This window comes from Talpa occidentalis, unplaced genomic scaffold, assembly GCF_014898055.3.
Source record: "Talpa occidentalis isolate TD23 unplaced genomic scaffold, MPIMG_talOcc4v2.1, whole genome shotgun sequence".
NCBI lineage: Eukaryota > Metazoa > Chordata > Mammalia > Eulipotyphla > Talpidae > Talpa > Talpa occidentalis.
The window spans coordinates 87,165,953-87,192,579 of NW_026555331.1; the positions used below are offsets into that span (position 1 = coordinate 87,165,953).

The following is a 26,627-nucleotide window of genomic DNA, read 5'->3' on the forward strand; positions in this document are numbered from 1 at the left end:
CTCCTGCACTGCTGGTGGGATTGTACAAACTGGTCCAACCACTATGGAGAGCTGTGTGGAGATTCCTCAACCTACTAAAGATAGAGATTCCATATGACCCAGCAATTCCACTCCCAGGTATTTACCCAAATGACACAGAAACATTAATTCAAAAGGGCATCTGCATCCCCATGTTTATAGCAGCACTATTTACAATAGCTAAGCTTTGGAAACAGCCCAAATGCCCAAAAATAGATGCCTGGATCAAGAAGATATGGTATACATACACAATTTGCAGCAACATGGATGGACCTGGAAGGGATCATGCTCAGCGAAATAAGCCAGAAAGAAAAAGAAAAATACCAGATGGTCTCACTCATAGGAGGAATTTAGAAAACCTAAATATGGGGCCAGGAAAAAGAACAACTATAATAAAGAAAACATCAAAATTAACAAGCAACTATAAACCAGAGACACACTATGGGAGTGGAGGGGGGCAGGGAGAGAAGGGATTGGGGTCAAAATAAGGGGGGTGCAATTGTATGGGGAATATAATCAAGATGAAAGTGCATACATTGTGCAAAAATGAAACATGATGTAAGAAATATATAAAATAAAAAATATATATATTATACCCTAGGCCTCCCTGATGGTGCAAGGGGTTAAGCACCACACTATGAAGCAATCCGCAGCCTCTGCAGCACGAGTTCAATTCCAGGCCAGCCAGGGAGCAACCCAAATGGCGCAGCAGACCTCTCCTGACTCACCTGCTGCTCCCCTCAGCAGAGTATTTCAGTCAGTCTGCCTGTTCTGTTCCCCACTCTGACTCTGGTGATCCTCTCACCACCAGCATCTCTGACCTGTACCCCAGCTCTCATAAGCATGAATCTTGAAAAAAAAAAATTATACCCTGAGCTTAACAGAAATTTGTAGAGCATTGCATGCCCCCAAAAGCTGAGTACACATTCTTCTCAAGTGCACAATGAACATTCTCCAGAATATAGCTCAAGTTGGTTCACCAAACAAGTGTCAATAAATTAATGAAGACTGAAATTATATCAAGCATCTTCTCTGACCAAAATGGTATCAAACTAGAAATCAATTGCACAAAAGCAGGAACTCTAATATGTGGACTCAGCACCAAAAAAAAAAAAAACAAAAAAAGATAGGCTCTTCTTACCCACTTCACAGGGTCATTATTAAAATCAAGTTAAAGAAATTAAGGGCTGTAAAATCCCAGAAAGATAACTAGTCTTACTTCTTGCCATAAATGTGCTTAATTATCCTGAGCTCAAATACCAATTTTCAGACATTTAATCTTTAACCAAGTAAACCACCAAAAATTTAAAATCCCATTAAGGAGAAAACACTGGATAGAGATAACTCATTAAAACAGCCTCCCAGGGCCTCCCCTGGTGGCGCAGCAGTTAAGCGCTGGGTTGCGAGGCTGCCCACAGCCTCTGCAGCGCAGGTTCAATCCCTGGTCACTGCAAGGGTCCCACCAAAAAAAAAAAAAAAAAAAAACACAAAAACCAGCTTCCCAATTCCTGAGGTTTCAAAATCATACCTCACCAATTGAAACTCAAGTCTCATGAGGTGGTTATCGCTTTGAGTACTAATTTGATACTGTTGAGGTACCATTAATATAGGGCCTAATAAAGACATTGTAACCACTGACCATATCGGAGAAAATATACATTAAACTATTTCTTCATGTGCATTAACATTAGCACGAGTGCCTGTGCTTCACTATGACTGCAAAAATATCACATATATAAATTACTTTTACAATTTCCAAATTTCTTATCCCTTATTTTATCTAATCATCTAGTTTTATCAGGTAAGTAAATTTGTTTGTTTTAGGAGGAGAAAACATTAATTTTAATCATTTCAAGGCCAACTTTTATTTCAGATGCCCCACTTCTACTTTGGTGTCTACACTACATCGTGTTACATAAATTTTACAACTTTAATTACTCCAGCAGGGTGACTCTACTTCTAAATGAGTAACATATTCAAGCTTGAAACAAAGTTTGTACTATAAAATAAAGTTCTGTATAACAAAAAACTAAGTATTAGTCTTATCAGGAAGAATTATCAACCAAATTAAATCTCCCATTTATAAAAGCAGATGTGGCAACAGCAATCACTTTGCAGAAATTTAATTGATGAAGCTGTTACGCAGTACCCCAGAATGCACATTAACAAATGTATTTGAATCCACTACCTCATTTTAACATAAGACCTATTCTCAGGATTGTATCAAACAACTCTGGATTTTAAGTAGTAATACTACTACTCTTATCAACCAGTGGCTCAGAAATTAATTATAGCAATTTAAAATGATCAACATTTTTAAAACACAGGTTTTGAAGTGTTTAATGTGTTTAATGTTTTTTAAGCTCAAATTAAGCTGAATATGATTTATAAAGAAGTATCTTCTAAACACAACATTTAATCAATATAAGAAAAGTACTAAAATGGGAATCAGAGGTCTAGCCTCAAATTAACCTCCATGAGCCTTAGTTCACATTAAAAAAGAAAATCATAATAGAAAGTTTCACTGTCTCTATATAATAAAGTTCTAGAAAATCATGAAGAGTATGAGAAAATAAATGATTAAAGGTAAAAAGAGCAAGACTTCTGAACTAAACAAAGATTAGACCAAAACATTTATTTTTTGTGTTACAAAAACAAAAATAAGTTCAAACAGGTAATGAAATAAACATGTAATTTTTTAAAGTGTTCCGTCCTGGGTCCTCTGTCCTGGAATTTAGTAAACAGGTCAAGTTTAGGTTGCTTCAACACTTCTGGATGCTATGAGGTCTCCATCTTATAACCATGTTTCTCTAGTTCAGCTCTGTAATGAAACAGAAAAGAACATCACTAAATATTCTTTATAAAGAAACAAATGATTTTTAGAAATAGCATAACAAATGAATCAAGCTTAAGCAACATTTAAAATACTACCAAATAGCCCTATTTCAGTCCCTAAAAAGAAATATAATGGCGAGCAGACCTCTCCTGTCTCCCCTGCTGCTCCCCTCAGCAGTGTATTTCAGTCAATCCGCCTGTTCTGTTCTCCACTGTCTCTGGTGAATACTCACTGCCCCCCTCACCAATCTCTCTGGCCTGTAGCCAAGCTCTTATATGCATAAATAAATAAATCTTTAAAAATTTTTTTAAAAAAGAAATATATATAAATGAAATCAGATATAATCAATATAAATCTAATAGTTTGCTTCCCCATTAGTAAATCTGTTATCTTCCTTAATTTTTTGATAAATCTATTTGTGGGAAAGTGAGGCATTTACTCTATCCCCCATATATCTCCAAATATCATATAGATATTCTATTTATAATATTTCAATATAAATATTAAGAATCATTAACCATATGGCTAAGAACACAAGACAATGATATTCAACTTTTATATCCTTAAACATACCTACATAGAGATTTTACAATCAAAATGGAATTACTGTTATTTACACATAAAGATAAACATTGCCTTTCTAATCAAAATATATGTATTGCTATAACCAGGAAAAAATTATTAATCAAATTTAAGGGTATGTGAGACATAATCTGCATTAACCACATGTAGGCAAAATAAATATGAGTTGCAAAATATTAAAAAAGATTTTACTTTCCCTAACTTAAAATGTGGATAAAAATCTCAAAAATTCATAGTGATAGAAATACATACACAAGACACTTTTCAATGATTTTAATCTACTCAACCTGGAGTTTCAGTCATACTTAAGAATGCCACTGCAATCACTTTATCTTCTATACTGTATCTTAAATAATTTCACAAAATTATTTAAGGGCCAATTCATAATATATTTTATAAATGTAAAAGTAAAACACATATGCTCTATATATCACTACTTCTAGTAAAATAAAAAGATTTGTTTGCAAGCATAATTTGGCTTAGATACTATCCAATGTAAACACACTACAAAAACACATTGTAGAAATGATGTATATTTATTATTCATTCCCCCAAACTCCTTTACTTCCCTAATACTTTAACAGTTATTTATGATACAAACTGACCTAATGTCCATGAATAATATTAAGGTCAGATATTATTCAAATGAGGGATCTTTGTCTTCTGCTCAAGTGTGGAGGAGTATGTACTGTTGGTAAAATGCTTCACCAGGAGTCAAGAGATCAGTACAAATTTCTGACTACCCCTTCCTTTGCTGAATTTTAACTAGAATGCTTACTTTGTCACCCACCCTTATAGGAATTTGATAATACCCACAATTCATGTCATTTTCTTAAAATGGAAGCACATTTAAAAACTTTTTTTTTTTAAATTTATTTATTTTTATACAAGATCTGGGGTACAGGTGAGATGTGCGGGAGGGAGAGGATTCACCAGAGACAGAGCGGGGAACAGAAAAGGCAGAATGATGAAATACACTGCTGAGGGGAGCAGCGGGCAAGACAGGAGAGGTAATGTGGGACTGTCGCCGGCAGGCCGGCATCGAACCCGCACTGCAGAGGCTGCGGACAGCTTCATAGCACTGCGCGCAACCACCTGCGCCACCACAGCGGCCCTAAAAACTCTTTTTTTTTTAAATTATAAGTGTTTTTTTTTAATTTATTTATTTATACAAGCGTGTGAGGGTGAGAGAGCCAGAGCGGGGAACAGGCAGACTGATGAAATACACTCCTGAGGGGAGCAGTGGGCGCGGCAGGAGCGGTCTGTCACGCCATGTGGGACCCTGGCGGGCAGCCAGGGATCGAACCGGCGCTGCAGAGGCTGCATGCAGCTTCACAGCCCAGCACTCAACCTCTGTGTCACAGGGGAGGCCCCTAAAAACTTTCTTACATATAGTTTTCGGTTGTCTTTAACAAAGTCAATATACATTTTTATTTTCTTATTTTAACTACAACAAAAGAAATATCCCCAAAGTTCAACTTAAGATGCAGGCTAACAAGTACACAAAATTTATCCAGGTTTGTGTCTTATCCTTTTTGAAGGAAAATGGGTACCATTTATAAATGATAAACACGAAGGAAATGGTAAGCTTTTCTATCAGCTAAATTCTCAAAGTTCTTTGCTAGAATTTAGGGCTATAAAGAAACCAAAAAGAAAATAAATCAAGGCCACTAAGTACAAAACAAACAAGCAAACAAACAAAGAAAAAACCACAATAAAAAGAAATGCTAATATCATGAGTCTGTTGAAAGGAAAAATTGAAAGTGAAGAGAAAAGAAACCCAACACAATTGGAATGTTATCACAGAACACATATAGAATGTACATTGTTTGAAACAAAAATAGCATTCCTTATACAACAAAATCAAGAATAAGATACAGTAGATCTGAGAACTAGACTTACTATCTCAGGAATTTGTATTGTAGTATCTTTATCTGATATAGCAGTCAGAACTATATTAGTTTCTTGGAGGTTTTATGTAAGATATGATACAGGAAAATCTCATAATCTATTTCTATTGCTATAAAGAGAAACAATAACAGAAGTAGCAAAAACAGTATGACTTTCAGCTACCTAAGACACACTGACACTTCACTTTGTACTTTTACTTGTTAAAGGTATTTACACTGAGAAAGACAACAGAAAAAGAAGAAAGCCAAGTCCTAGCTAAAAATTTGTTCAGTACTGGTGACATATCAACAATGTTGTGGACAAAAAAATCATAACTCAAACAGGGAAATTAAAACAATTATATTCACTAATGGAAGTATCAAGATTTATGCACTTACGGAAATCTACAAACCTGAGGCAGAAACACAATAGAGTATACAATAGCACTGTGGAGGTGTATTAGATAAACATGACACAAAGAATATGAATATGGACCAAAATATGGATAATGTTCTACTTCCAAACCAGTAAAAAGGCAAGATGAGTAGTGACAAGAAATAAATTATCAATACACTTACTGCTGCAGCTCTCAATAAAAGTATAGTATTCAATAACGTCTTGATTTAATTTTTAAGACAAAAGTGCTATTTTCTTACTAATGAAAGACAAATACTGGAAAAATTTGACTCATCTGAACAGCAAGAGTTAATTAAGTTTAACCTCAACTTAGAAAACTTTAAGCTAACAGAAAAGTGACATATCATTAAAACTATAGAAAAGTCATTAATAGAGTTGGGAAGCCTGGAAAAGAATCTTCTAATAGCATAACATAATTCTATTAAAAAAAGGGGAGAAGCATTTTGAAAAATGCTATCAGGGTATTCTCCGATGTAGCTCAATTTTAAAAGGATAAAAACCAAAAATAAGGATGTGGCAAAAACCTGAACACACAGAATTTAATACTAGAATGGGCTGAGATCTGTAAAAAGAACAAAAAGCGCTTTTTAGAGTTACGCATGGATAAAGAAGAATAAGAAGAGATACATCCAATGCTTGGAATAGGTGGTGTAATATTAACAGATTTTAGAGAAAAAAAAAAGCAGGATTATTGTCAAAAGCTATGGTTCCCATCTTGTCCATAAACTCTAAAAGGAAAAACAACATCATTAAGACAAAATTGAAAACTAAGACAGGTGAGATAACTCCAAACTGCATTAAAGCAGTTTTAAAGTCTCAAGGCTCTGAATAATTGCATCTCATGGTACTGAAAGAACAAAGATATAGTCAAAAATCAGTCTTTGAGAAATCATGGAGAAAAGTACCAGAATAGCAATGAAAGGTAAATTGTACTATTTCCAAAAAGAGAAGAAAGGAGATGGGTAAAAATGTTATTAGTCTCCAGGAAAATATAAAGAATTTAGAATACAGGGGTTTTTTAGGTCCATTAAAAAAAATGCAGGGCTTCCCCCGGTGGCACAGGTAGTTGAGCGCCGCACTGTGAAGCTGTCTGCAGCCCCTGCAGCGTGGATTCGATCCCAGCCGGCCGGTGAGAATCTCACATGGAGCAGCACACCTCTCCTGTCTCGCCTGCTACTCCCTCAGCAGTGTATTTCATCAGTCTGCCTGTTCTGTTCCCCACTGTCTCTGGTGAATCCTCTCACCCTCCCACGCATCCGGCCTGTACCCCAGTTCTTGTATAAATAAATCAATCTTAAAAAAAAAAAAAAAAATGCAGGGCCTCCCCGGTGGTGCAGCAGGTTGAGCACAGCGCTGTGAAGCTATCTGCAGCCTCTGCAGTGCGGGTTCAATTCCTGGCTGGCCAGGGAGATACCCACATGGCATGGCAGACCTCGCCTGTCTTGCCCATTGCTCCCCTCAGCAGTGCTTTTGGTCCTTCTGCCTGTTCTGCTCCCTGCTCTGTCTCTGGTGAATTCTCTCACCCTGCCACGCCTCTGGCCTGTACCCCAGTTCTTGTATAAATAATCTTTAAAAAAAAAAAAAAATAAAATAAAATGCAGTGTAGAACAAAAACTACTGTATTATTAGTAAAAATAAAATTTTAATTATCTCATTTTTTTGAGTAAGGGTACTGAACCAGAAAATTACAAGATGAAAATAGAAGTTCTGAATCTTGATTTGAACAAAGTATATGACAATCTACCTGAGATATCTTTGTGGCCAAGATAGATACATATGGATTAAACCAAGAAAAAATTAGGTAGGAAAGAATTCTTTCTATAACAAAAGGTGCAGGTACAACTGGATATCCACAAACGAAAGAATGAAGATGGATGTTGGTATTATATCATATAAAAAAATTAACTCAAAATGGATCAAACAACTAAATGTAAGAGCTAAACAGGAATATCCATTACTTTGAATTTAGTACTGAATCCTTCAAAAGTACATAAAATGGACTTCATTAGTTAAAACTTTAAAACTATTGTGCACAGAAAACTATGAAAAAGTAAAAAAAGACACTCTAACAGAAAGGGACAAAATATTTGTAAATAATGTATCTAATAAAGGTCTAGAACCCAGAATATATAATAGAACTCTTACAATTCAACCACAAAAAGACAACCTAATTTAAAAATGGGCAAAGGGTTGAATATGTATTTCTCCAAAGAAGCTATACAAATGACCAAAACTATACGAAGTGACTCAATACCAGTGATTATGGAACTGAAAATAAAAATCAAAATGAATTACTAGTTCACATGTGCTACGACAGCTCTAACTTTAAAAAAAAGTAAAATAAGTTTTGGTAAGAATTTAGATATTAGAACCTTCATTGATTGCTGGTAGTGATGTAAAATTGTCAACTACTATGTAAAAGTCTGACAGTCCTTTAAAAAGTTAAACACAGAATTACAATACAACCTAGAAATTCTACTCCTAGGATTATATTCCAGGAACTATGAACTGAACACAGAGATTCAAACAGAACTTCTACATGAATGTTCAAAGCAGCACTGTTCACAATAGCCAAAAGCTGGAAATCCAAACGTTCAACTAATGAACAGATAATTATAGCATATCCATACCTTTGGAATATTACTTAGTCGTAAAAAGGAATGAAGTACTGACACATACTGCAATATGGATTAACCTGAAGAGATTATGCTACGTAAAAGAAGTTAGACACACAAAATAATTTTTTGTATGATTCCATTTATATGAAATATTTAGGTAAAGTCCATAGAGACAGACAATAGATTAGTGGTTGTTAGGGACTGAAGGTATGGAGGAATGCAGAATGATTGTTTAATGGGTATGTTGTTTCCTTTTGGGGTGCTGAGGTTGTTTGAGAACTAGAGATGATGGCTGCATAACACTATAAATAAACAAAATGCCACTAAATTGTACACTCTGAGATGGTTAATTTTATGTTACATCAATCACCAATTATAACACTTAGATTTGTATGTGACTATGAAAAGTACACTCCTATCACCACTCTATGATTCTAATTTCTGAGTTATTCAATATTAGTAGAAAATTAACAAAAGTTGAACCTACAAGGCTAAAAAAATAGCAAATATGCTTCTATTTAACTACCTTTGGTAAAGACACTAGAAGGAAATAAAATTCTAAGCAATTACACAAAGTACTTACGCTTAGAAACACAGGAGACGAAGGTGGTCATTATCTTGTTTTTCATAATTCGAAAACATATTTCAAAGATTAATTATCCTTTAAGAGGTCAATTATTGGCCTCCCTGGTGACGCAAGGCGTTAAGACGCAACCTATGAAGCTATCCACAACCTATGAAGCTGTCCGCAACCTCAGCACGAGTTCTATCCCCAGCCAGCCACGGAGCAACCCACATAGCGCAGCAGACTTCTCCTGACTTGCCCGCTGCTCCCCTCAGCAGTGTACTTCGGTCAATCTGCCTGTTCTGTATTCTGCTCTGTCTCTGGTGAATCCTCTCACCCCCTACACATCTGGCCTGTACCCCAGCTCTTGCATGCATAAATAAAAAAATCTTAAAAAAGGTCAATTATCATAGGCAAGTTATATATTCCATGCTTACAATTGATACGAAGTTATATAAAAAATATGACTTAAAACTTACCGTAATTGATTGGAAAAGTCATCTTCTACATTGTCATCATCCCAATTATCCTCCCAGACATGTGCATCTTCATCTTCATCCAAACCAGCCCAATCTAAAATCAGAAACAGACAATGTCTAAATAGTTCCCATATTATTTTCATAAAAACAGAAACTTCAAAAAGTTTGCACTAAAGACTCTCACAATTCAAAACATCTAATATCTTATCTAGGAGAAATGGGAATCTTCCTCTTATTTAAACCTCAATTTGTACCCTTAGTTCTTGAATTTGTGGATAATCTAAAACAGAAGTATATAAAGACTTTCTACTTATAATTTTTAGAGGATATTTACTTTACTGATTGTTCCTTTAGCTAATTTTTATAAGGTTGGTTTCACAATCTTTCAAAACACCCTGCCAACAACACTAAAGCAAATTGAGCTAAACATACAAAAAAAAAAAACAAAACCCAGCTCTATACAGATAATAAAAAGTAGACCAAACTATAAGGCCTCACTAACATTTGCCTACTATGATCAATATTAAATTTTTATTTTTAAAAGGAAGGAAAAATATAAATACGCACAAAGATCAATGCTATACTTTTTAATTTTTGGAATTGTTGTCCTTCCTTTGTGGTGATGGGAGTTAGATTTTAGCTTTTATTTAAAAATCAGAAAACATATATGTGAGCTAACATTTTCATGCAGGTCAGTCTCCAAATAAGGAATAAGTACTGATAGTGTAATAAGAGCACAAAATTATAAACAACTATTATACAAGTAGAAAAGATCAAGATGGCTTTCCTACAACCAAATTTCTCTATCAGAAAACAAGGCGAATATAGTGAAATATAAGCTGCTTCCCCCACACATCTCTTTTATGCTCTTAAATATATTCAGTGAGAGAAGACCTGAATTAGGAAGAGTCCATTCCTGGCTCATGCCCATCCTCTAGCACCTCCCTGAGAGACATATTCTAACAATATGTTGTCAATTCCCTAATCCTTCTCTACCACAGACTTCTTCAATTTTAGAATCCTACATAAATATCTAATGGAACAAGCTCAACATGACCAAAACTTAACTTATGGCTTCAGCTTCCTCACCCCAAACTTATGTTTTCCTGGCCTGAGGAAAAATACAAATGCAGCCGGTTGGTCATACCAGGGGGATGGGGTATGTTGTCCTAAATTTTCTTCTCTTTCCATGACCAAGTCCTGCTCATTTTGCTTCCTCTATCATCATGAAATCTATCCTTATCTCTCCTTTTCTATCACCTCTAATCAGACATTCACATGATCACTTCTTACCTGTACAATGGCAATATTTTCCTAAAAGGTTTATCCTTGCTTCTCTCTTGATCCTGATATAAATCTAGTCTTCAAGGCGATAATGTCACTATGTGCTCTTAAAAAAAAAAAAAAAAAAAAAAAAAAAAAAAAAAAAAAACCCAGCAGCAAACCATCCCAGAAGAAAGTTTACCCATACTCTACTCAAGTTGGTTGGCCAACCTGACCTTGACATAGTTTTATGTATTATTTTTTAAATTATACTATATGAGTACCTATTTTAAAATAAAGGTATTTTATAAGATTAAAATTCACTGGGATGACACTGTCATGTTAGTCATGGGCTTGAAGTACTCTCATACACATTCCCCAAGCTAAAAACCATAACAATGAATAATGATCCACCAGTTCTTCACTTTTATTCATTTCAAACTTTGTACTTCATGTTTTGAAATTGCTCAAAATTTTCTATTCATCAAACATTTCTTGCCATTTCATATGTTTTTGTGCCTTTTTTGACCCCCTGCCCGCCCCTTGGCATGACTTCTACTTATCCTGAATTAGCTCAAATACTGTTCTCCATTAAAAGGAATAATGGTCCCCTGAAAAAAAATGGTTTATTTCAGATCTGGAACATGGAAATTCTAGGTAAGTCTGAGATTTCTATTTAATGCCTGAAAGTATGCCAAAGGAAACAAAAACTGGCTTAAAGGTGTTTCCACTGTTCAAATCTGGAAGAATCTGAGAATCAGAAAGAGTGACACGATAAATCAAACAAAAAAAATAAAAGTCCAAAGCAATATTGGGGAGAGGAATAGAGATGGGAATACTCTTTTCTTTATTGGTCCCAGATGTATATCTTTATATATGTAGAAAGAATGACAGAATTAGAAAAATCACCATTTTGCAACACCACTGCAATTTAGGGAAGAATCAACAATGGATACTGAAGTTGTTGGGTGAAAAATAATTGGAAAACAAGATACTTCACTGACTAATTATAAAGAGAAAATGGAGAGACCTGGTCACCACCTTTTCTTGGATCCTAGTTTTGAGAAATAACTGACTTAACACATAGTATAAGTTTAAGGACTGCAATATAATGGTTTGATTTACAGATTTGTGAAATGATTACATAGGTTCAGCTAACATGCATCTTTCTAATATAGGTACAATAAAGGAAAAAAAAATTCTCCTTGTGATGGTAACTTTTATTAACTTTCCTCTATATTATACAGCAGTGTTAGCTATAGTCAACATTTTTGTCACATTCCTAGTATAAGCTTATATTGTAACCAGAATTTTTGGCCACCTTCACCACAAGTTTGGTCTCTTCTTTTTTCTTTTTTAGACTCTACATCAGTAAAATCCTGCAGTATTTGTACTTATCTCATTTATTTCACTTAACATAATGCCTTTAAGGTGTTACACGTTGCCCCAAATGGTAGGATTTCCTTGTTTCTTCATAGCTGAATAATATCCAATTGTATGTGTATGTCTATGTGTTTGTTTCTTTCTACCTACCTACCTACCTACCTATCTGGATATAGATATTCATTCATCCACTGATTTACACAGGTTGTTTCCATGTTTGGCTATTGTAAATAATGCTGTTATGAACATGGGGTGCAGATATCATTCTGAGTTTGTGTTTTTCTTTGTATGCATTCCCAGAATTGCTTGATCAAATGTTCAATTAAACATTGTGGCTTAAAATTTAAGCCATCTATCTATCATCCATACTGTTTTCCATTGTGGATGCACCAATGTACTATCCCACCAACAATGCACAAGAATTCCCCTTTCTTCACATCCATGCCATCATTTGTTATCTTTATGCATGTTATGGCCGTTCTAACAGGCAGGCAGCAATATTCTCATTGCAGTTCTAATGTGCATTTCCTTAAAGATTAATAATGTAAATATCTGTTCATATACTTGTTAATCTTTCACATATCTTCTTCAGAGAAACCCTATCCAGCTCCTTTGTCCATTTTTTTTTAACTGAACTACATACTTTTTGTTTTGTAATTAACCCCTTATCAGATATATGATTTGCAAATATATTTTCTATAGTTTTTCACTTTCTTTTGCCTTGCAGAAGCTGTTCAGTTTGATGGCATCCTACTTATTTATCTTTTCATTTTGTTTGTGCTTTCTGTGTTTGTGCTTTTCATTTTGTTTGTGCTTTCCGTGTATATGTATCCTTGCATACACCATCTTAAGTGATCACATGTAACATCACCAATAAACTGGGGCAACTTTACATGTGTTTCTTGATGTGATGCAGTAAGAAATACATCTGTGTAGTACTCTTGCTAAAATGCTGACACCGAATCTAATAACAAGGAAACTCACAGGCAAACCCAAATGGTAGGACTTTCTATAGATGCATCCATTCTCCTCCAATAAATTCATGTCATGAAAAACAAAATAAGGGGAGGAATAGTTCCAGATGTAAGACTAAATTGACTTAACAGTGAAGTATAATACATAAGAAAAGTAACAGTACACCGGACTGGGGAAAAAAACCACTGAGGTATTTTTTAGAAGAGTTGTTACAATCTAAACAATGTGTATTTGGCTATTTTAATGATAGAATTAATATGAGAAAATCTTAACTGGTGTTTGTTTGTTGCCCTGGTTTTTATACTTTTCTATAGAGTTGAAAGCTTCAAAATTAAAATGCAAGAATAGTTTTGAAATTATGGGTTTGGAAATCACCGTTTGAAGGCTTCCCAATTCCTTTCACCTCTCCTCCATGCACTGAGATTACTAATTCACTACTTCTTGGTATATCTGTAACAGCACTTATATATGTACAATTGTAATTCAACTCTGTTTTATTTATCTTTGTATTCTTCAACTACAAACAGTACCATAAAGCACAACAAATGACTATGAGATGTAACAGAACTCTAAAAGAGACCTTGTATATTTTTATTTGATCTTCTCCCTTATTAACATCATCTTAGTAGTTACTTACTGGAAACATGGTTAAGAATATTTAACCTGATTCTGACTGTACCCAGTGCATGTATAAACAAAACAAACAAACAAACAAACAAATAAATAAATAAATAAAATGCCTCTATTTAAAAAAAAAAAAAAAAAGAATATTTAACCTGAAAAGAAAAATAACTAAGTAACAAAAGATAAGATTTAGGCTTTCCTTATAATGCACTTACAGTTTTAATTAAAGCAATTCAACAATGGCTCATACTGTGGGTGTTTTATTCGTAGCTACCAAAAATTTCAAAATGCAGCATGTCATAAACTAATTTGAAAAAAGTACCTCCATTTACCTGATCTCCTGAAACAGAAACTTGGGAGGCATCTTGGCTATTCCTTCTCTTTCAACGAACATTCATTATATCTTTTCCATTTCAACCAACTCCCAAGTATCTCCCGAATTAGTCTCCCTTTCTATTCTTACTGCCACTATGTTAATTTAAAATGGAGTAATCCATTCATGAACTATTACAGTGGTCTTCCTTGTATCACACCCTCTCCAATCTTAAAGTTACTATCCATCGTGCACACTGACAACTACCTCCATTCCTGTTGTTCCTAAACCTTCAGCTAGGAACCAGATTTTATTAAATTCACAACTCTTAATTCCTATAGCCGAGTGCTGGACATATAGCAGATACTAAATAAAACGCTGGGCAAATGGAACATATTTCTAGAGTTTCCTCCCTTTGAGTAGTCAACTCAAGTAAACAGAGGCCAGTATGTGGTTTCAGTGATGCCAAGAGTATATATTGCATGCCAGAAGAGCTCAAAATCTTACATTATGAATATAAGTTGTAAAATTAAAAATTCTGAAATTGTGTTTATTCTAACCATGCTTTTCAGGACAGGAATTATCATTGAATGCTCCTCCCTAAGAGAGATCTTGTGGGAAATCTGCTTAAAATGTCAGTGCCTGGTGCCTCCCTCATGGCACAGGGGCTATCAAGCTATTGCCAGCCACTGCAGCCTGAGTTCCATCCCTGGCCAGGGAACTGACTTACATGGCACAGCAGACCTTTCCCGTTTCGCCCACGGGGCCCCCCCTCCCCTCAGCAGTGTTTTTCAGTAGATCTGCCTGTTCTGCTCCCCACTCTGTCTCTGGTCAATCCTGTCACACACACCCCTCTCCCCGTACCTCTGGCCTATACCCCAGTTCTTGTATGCATAAGTAAATAAAAATAAATCTTAAAAAAAAAATTAAAAGTCAGTGTCTGAAAAGATGACAAGTTTCTCTTAGACAATTTAAGTTACCAGGAAGCTCAATCAAATGTACATTCATTAATAAATTCTCAAGAACCAAAACCACTGAATTTTATCTACGTAAATTTTCTATCTTTTTCTTATATTAATAACAAAGGAATATTACAATTACATAAATTCGAATGCTATACTATTCCCTGAGGTTATTAACAATTGTTAATATTTACCAATAATATTAATTACATCTCAAAAATAAATTGACAGGGCTAAAGATACTTTCATTTTTTCTTAGAGAAGTATCTTAAAGCTCAAAATGAAAAATTTTACTGTTTGTATAACGATGTCTTACAATGAGCATGGATTAAGAAGTTAAAGGAAATCACTTTCAGAATTTCCCTCAGTCTATGGATAATGAAAGCAAAAGCAAACTAACTTTTCAATAGTTTTACCTACTCCCAAAGCTAAAAATACACTGAAAGAACATATTTGTACTTTTATAGACTAGAAAAGTGACTAAGGAAAAAGTATATCATGATAAAAAAGCAAAAAGGTAGTTACTCCACATTGCCATTGTAGTCAATAATAAACAGCTTACTATAATACATCATAATATTATACATAACGTTTGTCAGAAAGGAGTTATTTTTAAGGCAAAAATAAAGTGGACATGAACTGAAGTATCTTAAATATCCAAGAGAGGAACATTAAGTAAAGGTATTATGTGGTGTAGCCCTTGAGAGAAGTTTCATTTCAAACAAAAAATGTATTTGACTTTCAAAAATCAACTGATTTTAAAAATTAAAATTGAGTAAAGCAGGCCTCCCTGCTGGCGCAGTGGGTTGAGCGCAGCGCAGCGCTGTGAGGCTGCGATTTCCCAGCCAGCCAGGGAGCTACCCACATGGCGCAACAGACCCCTCCTGTTGTGCCCATTGCTCCCCTCAGCAGCATACTTCGGTCGTCTGCCTGTTCTGCTCCCGGCTCTGTCTCTGGTGAATCCTCTCACCCTCCCGTGCCCCGGGCCTATACCCCAGCTCTTGTATAAAAATAAATAAATCTTAAAAAAAAAAAGAGTAAAAGCACTTCAAATAATCTAATTTTTCTTTTATAGAATTTTACAGTCTTACAAGTTGAACCACCAATGAAATAAAATCAATGATCCCTTTTATAGCAACTGAACATTGACTAAACTATTCCTTCACATTCCCTTCAGTCTTACTATAACCTATAGCGCTGCAGCTCTCTAATATAAATTCATTGTACAAAGTACCCCTCTTTGTTTGAAAACCATCAAGGTTAATACCACCAAAAAAACTGATAGACTATCTTACAAAAAAATATTATAATTTTTTATTATTTCCCAACTTCAAATCTAGACTTCAAATAGGATATTTGAAAAATATTTGAAAAATGAATTGTCAAGTTATTTGTTTCACTGGTTATTTTAAGGTGTCTTTACAAAGACATCTAAGGAACTTCAATTGTTTCACAAAATAATTTGAACAGATAGACTAGATAATATGTTCCTGAGTAAAAGGAATAGCATATAACCCAAGTTTCAAATGAACTTTTTTTTCAAGTTTCCAAGACATCAACTCTCTTATCAGCATTAATACTACTAATTAACCAGCTTTTCAACTTCTTAACTGGGTAGTTTCCATCTGCAATGGTCCCCAAAATGGAAATAATGATTCAATTTTGAAATATAACATTTATTTCATATTTCTCTGCTAACCTTGCAAGCCTGTGCTTAACGGAACAAAAATGGACCTCCCCCAAACATTTATCCTGACTATGACTTAACTCAAACTGTTGAAATGTCTTCAAACCAATTTTTAACTCTTAGCTTTGAGACTAAAGCGCAAAAAAAAAAAAAAAAAAATTGTTAATTTAGTACCCACTGGTTGAGAGACTAAACATACTAGATTCAATAGTTTGTTGAGCAAGCATTCTAATCCTTAATTCTAAAAAGGCTAGAAAAAGTTAACATTCTTAACATATTTAAGAAATACTAGTTTAAACAGTATCTTTTAACTAATAGTACCATTTTTAGCTTATCAAGTTGAATTCCAATGATCATTTAACCTAAAACACCCCTCCCTGTTTTACCAACCATCCCATGCTATTTTAATAGCAAGGAAAGGGGGAAAAGTAGAAGTAAAGTCCCATGGAAAAGAAACTGGCTCATGTAAGTGGGAAAACATATTTGGTGAGCAAGAATTTAGGTATGATATACACAAAATAAGATTCATGACAAAAGGTCTGTATTTCTTTGATATTCTGTAGCATTTCATAATTATGACACTACTAAGTAATGGAAAAACTGGATAAATTCTTCATTAAGCAGGGGCCTCCCTGGTGGCGCAGGGGTTAGAGACAGTGCTATTAAGCTATCGCCAGCCACTGCAGCATGAGTTTGATCCCCAGTCTGCCAGGGAGAAACCCACATGACGCAGACCTCTCCTACCTCTCCCGCTGCTCCCCTCAGCAGTGTACTTCAGTCGATCTGTCTGTTCTGCTCCCCACTCTTTCTGCTGAATCCTCTCACCACCACCCCCACCCCCGAACCTCTGGCTTATACCCCAGTTTTTATATGCATAAATAAATCTTTAAAAAATATTCTTCATTAAGCATAACTTCCAATATATTTTTTAACCTTAATGCTTTATCCAAGGAATAAGAGGCACTAAAGTTGCTATACCATCTATCTCACCCATTCAATTAAGACGTGAAAAATCCGAAACACTAACTTTTTTTTAAAGATTTATTTATTTATGCATACAAGACCTGGAGTGCAGGCCAGAGATGCAGGGGGTGAGAGAATCACCAGAGAGAGGGGAACAGAACAGGCAGACTGACTGAAATACACTGCTGAGGCGAGCAGCGGGTGAGACAGGAGAGGCCTGCTGCGCCATGTGGGTTGCTCCCTGGCTGGTCGGGAATTGAACTCGTGCTGCAGAGGCTGCGGATTGCTTCATAGTGTGGTGCTTAACCCCTTGTGCCACCAGGGAGGCCCTAAATAAACTTTTGATTACAACTTATTAAATACTTTATAAACTATTGAATAAGAATATCCTTAAGAAACTTAGTGCTCACACTGATAAACCAGAATCTACATAATTTTTTACCATTCATTTAAAGCCCTAAACCCAGAAATAGTTTTTCTTAAGGGGCAAAATAATAAAATAAAAAAATCAAACAATGATGCCTGATTCATGTCTGATGCCTTCTGTCAATATGTAGATGACCTTACAAGTATACATTTTATCTTCAGCACTAAATGCACTGCCAAAACTGTGATTAATAGTTCAAATAATCACTGTACTTACACTTCAGTATGTGCAAGCCTCCAGATGTGTATTGGTTAAAAAAAATTAAAAAGTCAGAATAAGAAAGAAGCTCTAACAGATGCCCAATACTTAAGTTTCTAGCAATTCTAAATTATTTAAGACTTTGCCCCCCAAGCTTGGTTTCGTTCATACATGCCATTGAAAACTGTATCTATATGTGTTATTAAAGACCCCACATCATCAAAAAATCACTTTGACATTTTAAGTGTAAACTCAGAAAATATTTCTAAAACTACTTTCTCCCCCCACATACATTCTGAAATTTCTTAAAGTATGAAGCATGCTACTATGGAGAAAAGTAAAGGAAAAAATTCCATTTATACCAAATAGAGCTGCAAATGTTCTATTCTATACCATTTTTCAGGAGCATCAATTTTTCTCATTCCTTAACAGTCAAGGCACTGTGAATATAAACAAACTAATCTCCAAGAAAGATTCTTCGAATAAAAAATGTGCATGTATACACAGAACATTACATGAAATACCAAAGAAACAGATGAAACTTCAAAAAAGTTCTAAATTGTACACTCATAGGTTAAGTGTAAAAGAGAACAGTAATACCTGCAAATAGCATCATTATGCTCATAAATATGATAATGAAGCCACACCAAATCTAGTCATTCTGAAGTTACTTACATTCCTGCTTAAGTTGTATAAAACATTCAAATTCCTTATAAAATTTCATTTCTGTAAGTAATCACATACACACACGTGTATACCCTAGACATCTAATATTTATTCAGAGGCTATGAAACTTGTAGCTGGCATAGTACTATTGAATTACTATATTTTCCCCAATAGGGACTAAAAATACCAGTGGGGAACTTAACTTTGCAGCAAACAACCAAGACCAAATCATAAATGATGTTTCTACCGGCCTGTTGCTGAGTTTTCAGTTACTTGTGGCCAGCAGTCTGAAACAAAGACTCAAAATAATTTACATAGCCATTTACATTTTTTAAAAGCTCCAACACAATTCTTTTAATCAATAATTTAAATAGATACCTAACTGAAGAGTTCCACTACAAAGTGATGATTTTGGTTCTCTTTGTTGCTTAGTGCTTTTATTTTGCTTTTTAATTATATAAATTCCTAAAAGTCACCACTCTCATCTTTTCCAAGACATCATGCCTTACACTCATCTCTACTCCCTCAGTCTGAGCTTCCTTATTACTGAGTCAAGGGTATTCAATGTGAACTCCACCACCCAACTTCCATTAGACATGCAAGTGAGAAATCCCAACCCCCATTCTTATTCCCCGATTCTTATTCTTACTGCATCACTCTCTTCTCAGAACCTTGGTCCTCACCTAAATTTCAAATTTGCTAACTGGTTAGCCTGTCTTTTTTTTTTTTTTTTAAAGATTTTATTTTCATTAATTTATACAAGCACTGGGGACAGTCAGAAGCGCGGGAGAGTGAGAGAATTCACCAGAGCCAGAGCGGGGAGCAGAGCAGGCAGAAGGACCGAAGTACACTGCTGAGGGGAGCAGCGGGTGGCAGGAGAGGTCTGCGTGCCATGCGGGACCCTCCTCCGGTGGCCAGGGAGCAGCTGGGGATTGAACCTGCGCTGCAGAGGCTGCGGGCAGGTTCGCAACCCAGCGCTCAACCGCTGTGCCACCGGGGAGGCCATAGCCTGCCTTTTTCTATCTTTTCAAGTTAATTCTGTTGAATTAATTTTTCCTAAACTGCCTACTGCCTAAAGAAATCTCTTAATGGAAAAAAAAACCCACACCCAAAACACCACTTTTCAGCTACCTAAGGAGAAAGTCCAAACTACCTTTTGGCTTAAAGTTGCTTATGATTAGGTCTCAAAATACCCGCATTTTCAGCCACTATTCCACAACCAAATAAAACACATATACACATTGATTTTTCTCCTCCAAACAATTCCTTTTTCCTTCTTCTAGAAATCCCTTTCTACATTTTCTATTGAAACCTCTGTTCAAATAAAGCAATCTCAAGTTGTATTCAACTGGAAATAACTTCCCCTTCTTCACAATTGCACTTTACTATCAGTTATTAACCACCCCCCACCCCCTAAGCATCCATAAAAGGAAACCAAGTGAAATCTTACCCAAAGTCCAACAGATAGTCATAAGGAATATTGCTCTAGTTTAATTCTGCCTCGGAAGGGAAGGCTGGATGAAGTCCTATCTCCCAGGATAGGCACCTCCTAAAGACTAAACCTTATCAAACTTGGTATGAAAATCATTCATCCTTATCTCCCCTGACATCAAATCTTTAAGTTCAAAGATAGTGATCTACCTAAGGAGTCAAATTTGTCTCAGTGCATCCTCTTATTATCTGTGACCTAGGTAAATAATTTAGGCAAGTACCAAGTATACAACTATTATAAGCTACGAGGATTAAAAGTATCTAAAACACTTACTGACAATGGCAGCTGGTATCATTTTCTCTCCACACCCTTTAGTGCAGATTTGTAGTGAGAGCTCAACAAATACATAACAACAAATAGTGCTAATCACTATGAGAAACTGAGGAAGTAAGGGATTTAAGAGAAACATGTTCCAGAATAAAGACAACAAAATCATCCCTACCAAGCATTACATGTACAACAGAACACAAAACTGGAAAGATTTCTAAATAATTCAGAAAAATAGTATAGTTTTTGAAACTTATTTTCCCCTCAATGTTTTCACAATTCATCACCTTTCAGTGAGAAATATCCAATAACCAAGTAGTAAAACCAGACACTATTTAAATAACAACTACTTACTGCCTTGCTCATTCCAATGCATCACATTATCTGAAATTGCTAATCAAATAGTTTTTCAGAGTAGCTTTACTATTTAATATACAGTCATACCCACTCAAGCATCCGTATCTTGATTTAGGGGTTTTTCATTCCATTGTGCTTCTAACTCTTGCACATCTGTATGTATCCTGAAATAAGAGACGCTATTGTTTGGTGTATCTTTTATTTTATATAAATAACCACACTTTTTAAAAAAGAACTTCTCAAATAATATTTTTGGCAATACTAATTTACTCCTAATTTAACTTATAAGTTTTTCAATACTACAAAATCAATTATCAAATAACCTACAAGTCAACAAGCTTAATTTTGGATATACCTAAAATTATGAATAATATGTCAGAAGCAGTTCAAATTCTAAATAAAACAAAAATCTAAATCTCAAAGAACAGGAGAAAAGAAAGGGGACTACTATTTGTTGAAAACTGCAAAACTCTTTAACTATGCACTTCACATAAAACATTGTTATAAATTCAATGTTTGTTGGCCCTCACTTTGAAATGTTTACGATGAAGTTCTAATCATCCATGTGATGGTATTTGGAGATTGGAGCTTTAGGAGGTAATCACAGTTGTATGGAACTCACAAGAGTTGAGTCCTCATGACCCAATTAGTGACCTTATAGAAGACACCAAAAAGCTCATATTCATTCATTCTCTCGCTCTCTCTACTATATGAAAACATAGTGAGAAGGTAGCAGTCAGCAAGGCAGAAAGAGAGCTCACCTGAGAAAGAGAATCTGTCAATACCTTGATCTTGAACTTTCCAGCCTCTATGATTGATTTTTAAAATTTCTGTTAACTCACTTAGTCTGTGAATATTGTTATGGCAGTTTGGGCAGAATAATAAATCATGCAATTCTTACATGGCTCTAATTATTATCCACAAATCACAGATCAAGAAACTGAAGACTAAGAAACAGTTAAAGGAAAAATATAAAGGTCAGTATCACTCAAAGACATCAATCCAAATAAAAATCGTATGATTCCATTTTTCATTCATCATGTCTGCAATGACTAAAATGTATGATACAAAGTGTAGGCAAGTTTATAAGGAGAAAGGCTAACTGGATGGGAATGCTAATTGGTTTAACCCTTACTGCTGGCAATCTGAGAATATATGTCAAAATTAAAAATGCACCTGAATCTAGGATGATGTGTCAGAACACAAGGGTGGGGGGGCATTCTTGCAAAGGGGAAGCATAGTGTTTTTGGGTCAGAGACTAGTCAGACTGAAGAAGTCATCCAAATGCTGGAGTGATAAGGGGAGAGGGATGGCAGGACATAGAATGTAGAAGCCTAAGTGGAGTAAGAAGGACCTCTCTCCCTGGGTGGAGGAACAAAAGACTGGTTAGTAACTGCATAATCCTACCTGTAAGTGAACATGACATCTAAAAATACTCCCCTGGTTAAGAACCACTATAAGATATCCTCAATTATTCCAGAATGCTGGCAGTATTAGGGAAGAGCCCATCTGTTGTCTGCCTCAACACATAGACTTCCATTAATAACAATAATGCCTCACCTAGGAATTTCCTAAGCGGGAGTGGGGAGGAGGACTGCACAGCACTCTTGATTTCTTCACTTCACAGAACAGGTCTACTGGCTTAGAAAAATTACAGAATACTTAGCATAAAAATATTCTTTTGAAAATACCATTCCTCCTAGAGGCATACTCTATTTCATTTTAAATATTCTAAAAAGGTTTCTCCTCAAATAAACCCAAAAAACTCACAAACAAACAAACAAAACCAACTTCTGGGTTCTGGGACAGGAAGTAGAGAATAAAAGTATCAAAAGGCCTACTTTACTCTTCCCACTTTGACCCCTCTCCCATTTCTAAGTGTCACAGAAAGCAGATTAATGAAAATATTTAATACTCTTTCAATATATGTGTGATATGAAGTTATTTTAAGTTTCAAATAAATTATAGAGTTTTTCAGTTTTAGAGCCCACTCTACTACTACCAACTTAGCTGTATGGTCTTGACAAGTTCTATTTTCTCTAGACATTAAGTACCTTTCCAGTTCAAAAATTCTCACCATGCCAATTTCCAAACATATAATTATTTATGTCCAGAATGCTAAACATCTACCTAATGAAGCCTATTCTCAGTTGAAATAATCAAGAAGTTGGAAAATGCACTTCATAAATATCCTAAAAATGATTTTAACAGTTCCTGTATGCTGATCAGATTACACTCCCACCAATTAGAATAATTGTGAGGAACTGTCAATTCAACAAAGCCACAGACTAAATAATGGGAGGGGACATTTTTTTTTTTTTGTACCTACAGAGAATCATCCCATATACTCTATCATTGAAAAAGAGCTATTTAGAAGAAAGAGTAAGATGTCTATGAAGACCACAGTATCTAAGTTCCCTTTTTAAATAGAAATTCCCTTCCCTTAAAATGAACTGACATCCTAGCAAACAAGTTCTTATGAGGGATGAAATGTAGCAAATATACTCTTAAAAGATGAACAATCCATTAGTCAAGGAGGGATACATAATTTCAATAGTGTTTTTTTCAGCAGGCTCTTCCTTAGAAGCTACCATAGACAAAGGATATCATCTACCTTTTGTAACTTAGAGATCCAACAAGGCCTTTGAAAGTAAGACCACATATAGACCAGTAAGATTTTTATAGTCAATTTATTCTATTTGTTAATAAGTTTGTCAATAGTATATCATAAAGACAATACTAAGAAAAAAAATTTTAAAGAAAACAAAAAAGTTAGAAAGTTATTCAGGACATTAATAATTGAACTGAGGGCCTCCCCTGGTGGCGCAGGTGGTTGAGCGCTGGGCTGTGAAGCTGTCAGCAGCCTCTGCAGTGTGGGTTTGATCCCGGCTGGCCAGCGAGGGTCCCACATGGTGCGGCAGACCTCTCCTGTTGCCCACTGCTCCCCTCAGCAGTGTATTTCATCAGTCTGGCTATTCTGCTTCCCGCTCTGTCTCTGGTGAATCGAATCCTCTCACCCTCCCGCGCATCTGGCCTGTACCCTGGTTCTTGTATAAAATAAATAAATCTTTAAAAAAAATTTGAATTGAAATCTAAAATACTGAAAACTACACATGCCTCTGTTTTAAAGTGTTGTGTCTCCAACTTTAAGGTGCACATTAACTTCTGAGAAGGTGGGAAAGTCCAAACTGATTGAGTAGGTTTAGGTTGAAGGTACTCTTTCCAACAAGCTCCCAGGTAATCCAAGACTGCTGGTCTATGGAAACTAAACCATAAGTAGGCCAAAAATGAATAAATAAATAAGTGCAGTTCAAAAGAGAAAGGATACTTAGGTGATATCTTCCCAAGTTTTTTTTTTCTTTGAATTTTGCTATTTATCAGCGGTATTTCTTTAGTAACAATTGGTTGGTTTTCCCCTGTCTGGCTCATTTTATACCCAGGAATATCTCACTAATTCAAATTAACATCACAGGAAAACCCATTAAAATTCTAAACCAAAGAAACATAGAAACCCGACCAAAATGAAGTGATTTCAAATGTTACTTTTTAGTCCTCTAAATAACAAATTTCCTAAATGAAAAGCTCTACATATTCAAACTTGGAAGAGGACAAAGTCTGTAAAGTGACCGGTAACAGGTGAGATACTAAATACTAATAAACCAAACTGTTAGAGGCCTCCTGTCTTCAGAAGATATGTTTTGCGTTTTTCTTATAACTTTAATGAGATTTTCCTACTATGTACTACCAACATTTTGAATAAATTGCTGCTCACCACATAAACTTACAACAAGAGCAAACTACATATTCTGCAAAAGCTGAGGAAAGTTGCTGAGAAAAAAATTAAGTGTATCATCACATACAGTCATCTCTATATTATTTTCAAGCAATTCTCAACTACTTTTATAATACAGATTCATTCATTTAACCACCTACTATGTGCCAGGCACTTTACTAAATGTTAAAGATAAAAATTGGTTAGACCTTTCAGATTCTAGCTTGGCCATTTAATGTCAATCTTGTTTCATCGGAGCCTGTTTTTTTCAGGGTTGTGGTAATTGGACTACATACTAACTAAAGTCCGAACATACCTCAGTGTATGATAAACAATGAATAAATTCTAACTATTTGAAATACCAAGTTTGAGTAAGAAGTGGATCCTGCCCTCACTACACCAGTTTTCTACTAGATAGTTCAACACTGGAGGATTATGAAGCAACTTGAAAAGTGGGGTAAAGAAAACATATTTGGACAGCAAATCCACTGGCAAAACAAAAATAAACAATCCCCACAATATATAATGAATCCCAGAATTAAAAAGAAATGTGCTTTGGGTTAGTTCTTGAGTTTGGGTAGTATACAGAGTAATGTCTTCTCCCACTAACAATAGAGTACACTATAAATAAAAAGAACAAATGTTCCAGCTGTGTGGTTTTATGCACAATAAGATCATGATGGGGTAGAGCTTAGGACAATTTTAGTTAAAAGGAAATTGCTTCATATAACAGATTTATACACCATTAACCACAATTCTCTTCCTACCACCTTTGGTAAAGTTATCCAATAGTAACCTCCCTTTATTACAAGTTATTTACCCTACACATAACAATAAACCTAATTAGGGACAATGATCTAAACAAACAGCACAGTTCAAGAGTTTCAGACTTTTGGCTTCAATTGGGGTCAGGGGTTATGTGACACGGTGCAAGCTTTCTAACAGTTCCAAGCTCTAGGCTTTTTATCTTAAAAAAAAATGGTAATAAATTAAAACAAGGAAAGCACTTCGACACGCAACCACCCAATAAATGTCAGCTATGTGCTGTTCCAACGAGAAAATTGAAATTCCTTTAGGTAACCAGAAAGTTAATAAAAATGTAAAGGTTTGGGGTGTTATAAATCCTTGAACTTAAGTTAGTTCGAAACTAAGTGGCCCAAAACAGTGAGAAACAAGAGTAAACTAATTAAACGTATTAACAACACCTGACCCGCCCCTCCTCCTTAATAAGATCCATTTATAAAGTCCTAAACGGGAGCAGCTTTAAACAGGAGCAACTGGATTCTGGAATATTTAACGGCAAAGAATGGCTGCTGAACATTGTCAAATAAATAAAGGAAAAATGGGTTTTCCGCTGTGAACGAGGTGGCGGGTACCCGACTGACTGAAAAGTGAACGGCCCAGCCCTCCCGGACACCCGGCCAGGAGCCCGGAATCAACACGGCTCCTCCCAATGAGGAAGCAGAAGACACTGTGTCCCCGGCGAGTCCCGGCCTCGACAGGCCGAAGCCAGGCGAACGCAAGACGGAATAAGCAGAAACGAGAGTCCGCCGCGGGGTCCAGACTTCGCGCCCGCCCCCCGCCCCCCAGCTCGGCCCCGTCGCCCGCGCCGCTTCCCCCGGACGCCTGAGTCACCCTCCACGCGGCCCTGAGGCCGGGCCCTCCCGGTTACCTTCCGCAGGGAACTCCTCGAATTCGTCGTCCTCCTCCAGGAGACCCAGGTCTACCGGCTGTTTTTTCTCTGACATGGCGACCCTATGCGCCCCAAACCTCCAGGCCCGTCAGAAACTCGGCGCTCGCACTCTTCCTCACCGCCGCTGCCGCCTCGGAGGCCGGCTCTACCATAGAGACGCGGGGGCAGAGCGACGGGAGC

At 35.9% G+C, this 26,627-nt stretch overlaps 1 protein-coding gene across 1 annotated transcript; it reads right to left on the reverse strand.

Moving 5' to 3' along the window:
• Nucleotides 1-2,644: 2,644 nt before the first annotated feature.
• Nucleotides 2,645-26,616, reverse strand: SEM1 (SEM1 26S proteasome subunit). Its single transcript, XM_037508137.1, has 3 exons — nt 26,427-26,616; nt 9,406-9,499; nt 2,645-2,839 (listed from the first exon to the last, which is right to left on the reverse strand). Exons 1-3 carry the CDS (start codon nt 26,500-26,502, stop codon nt 2,797-2,799), a joined length of 213 nt encoding a protein of 70 aa, XP_037364034.1. The 5' UTR covers nt 26,503-26,616; the 3' UTR covers nt 2,645-2,796.
• Nucleotides 26,617-26,627: the final 11 nt, after the last annotated feature.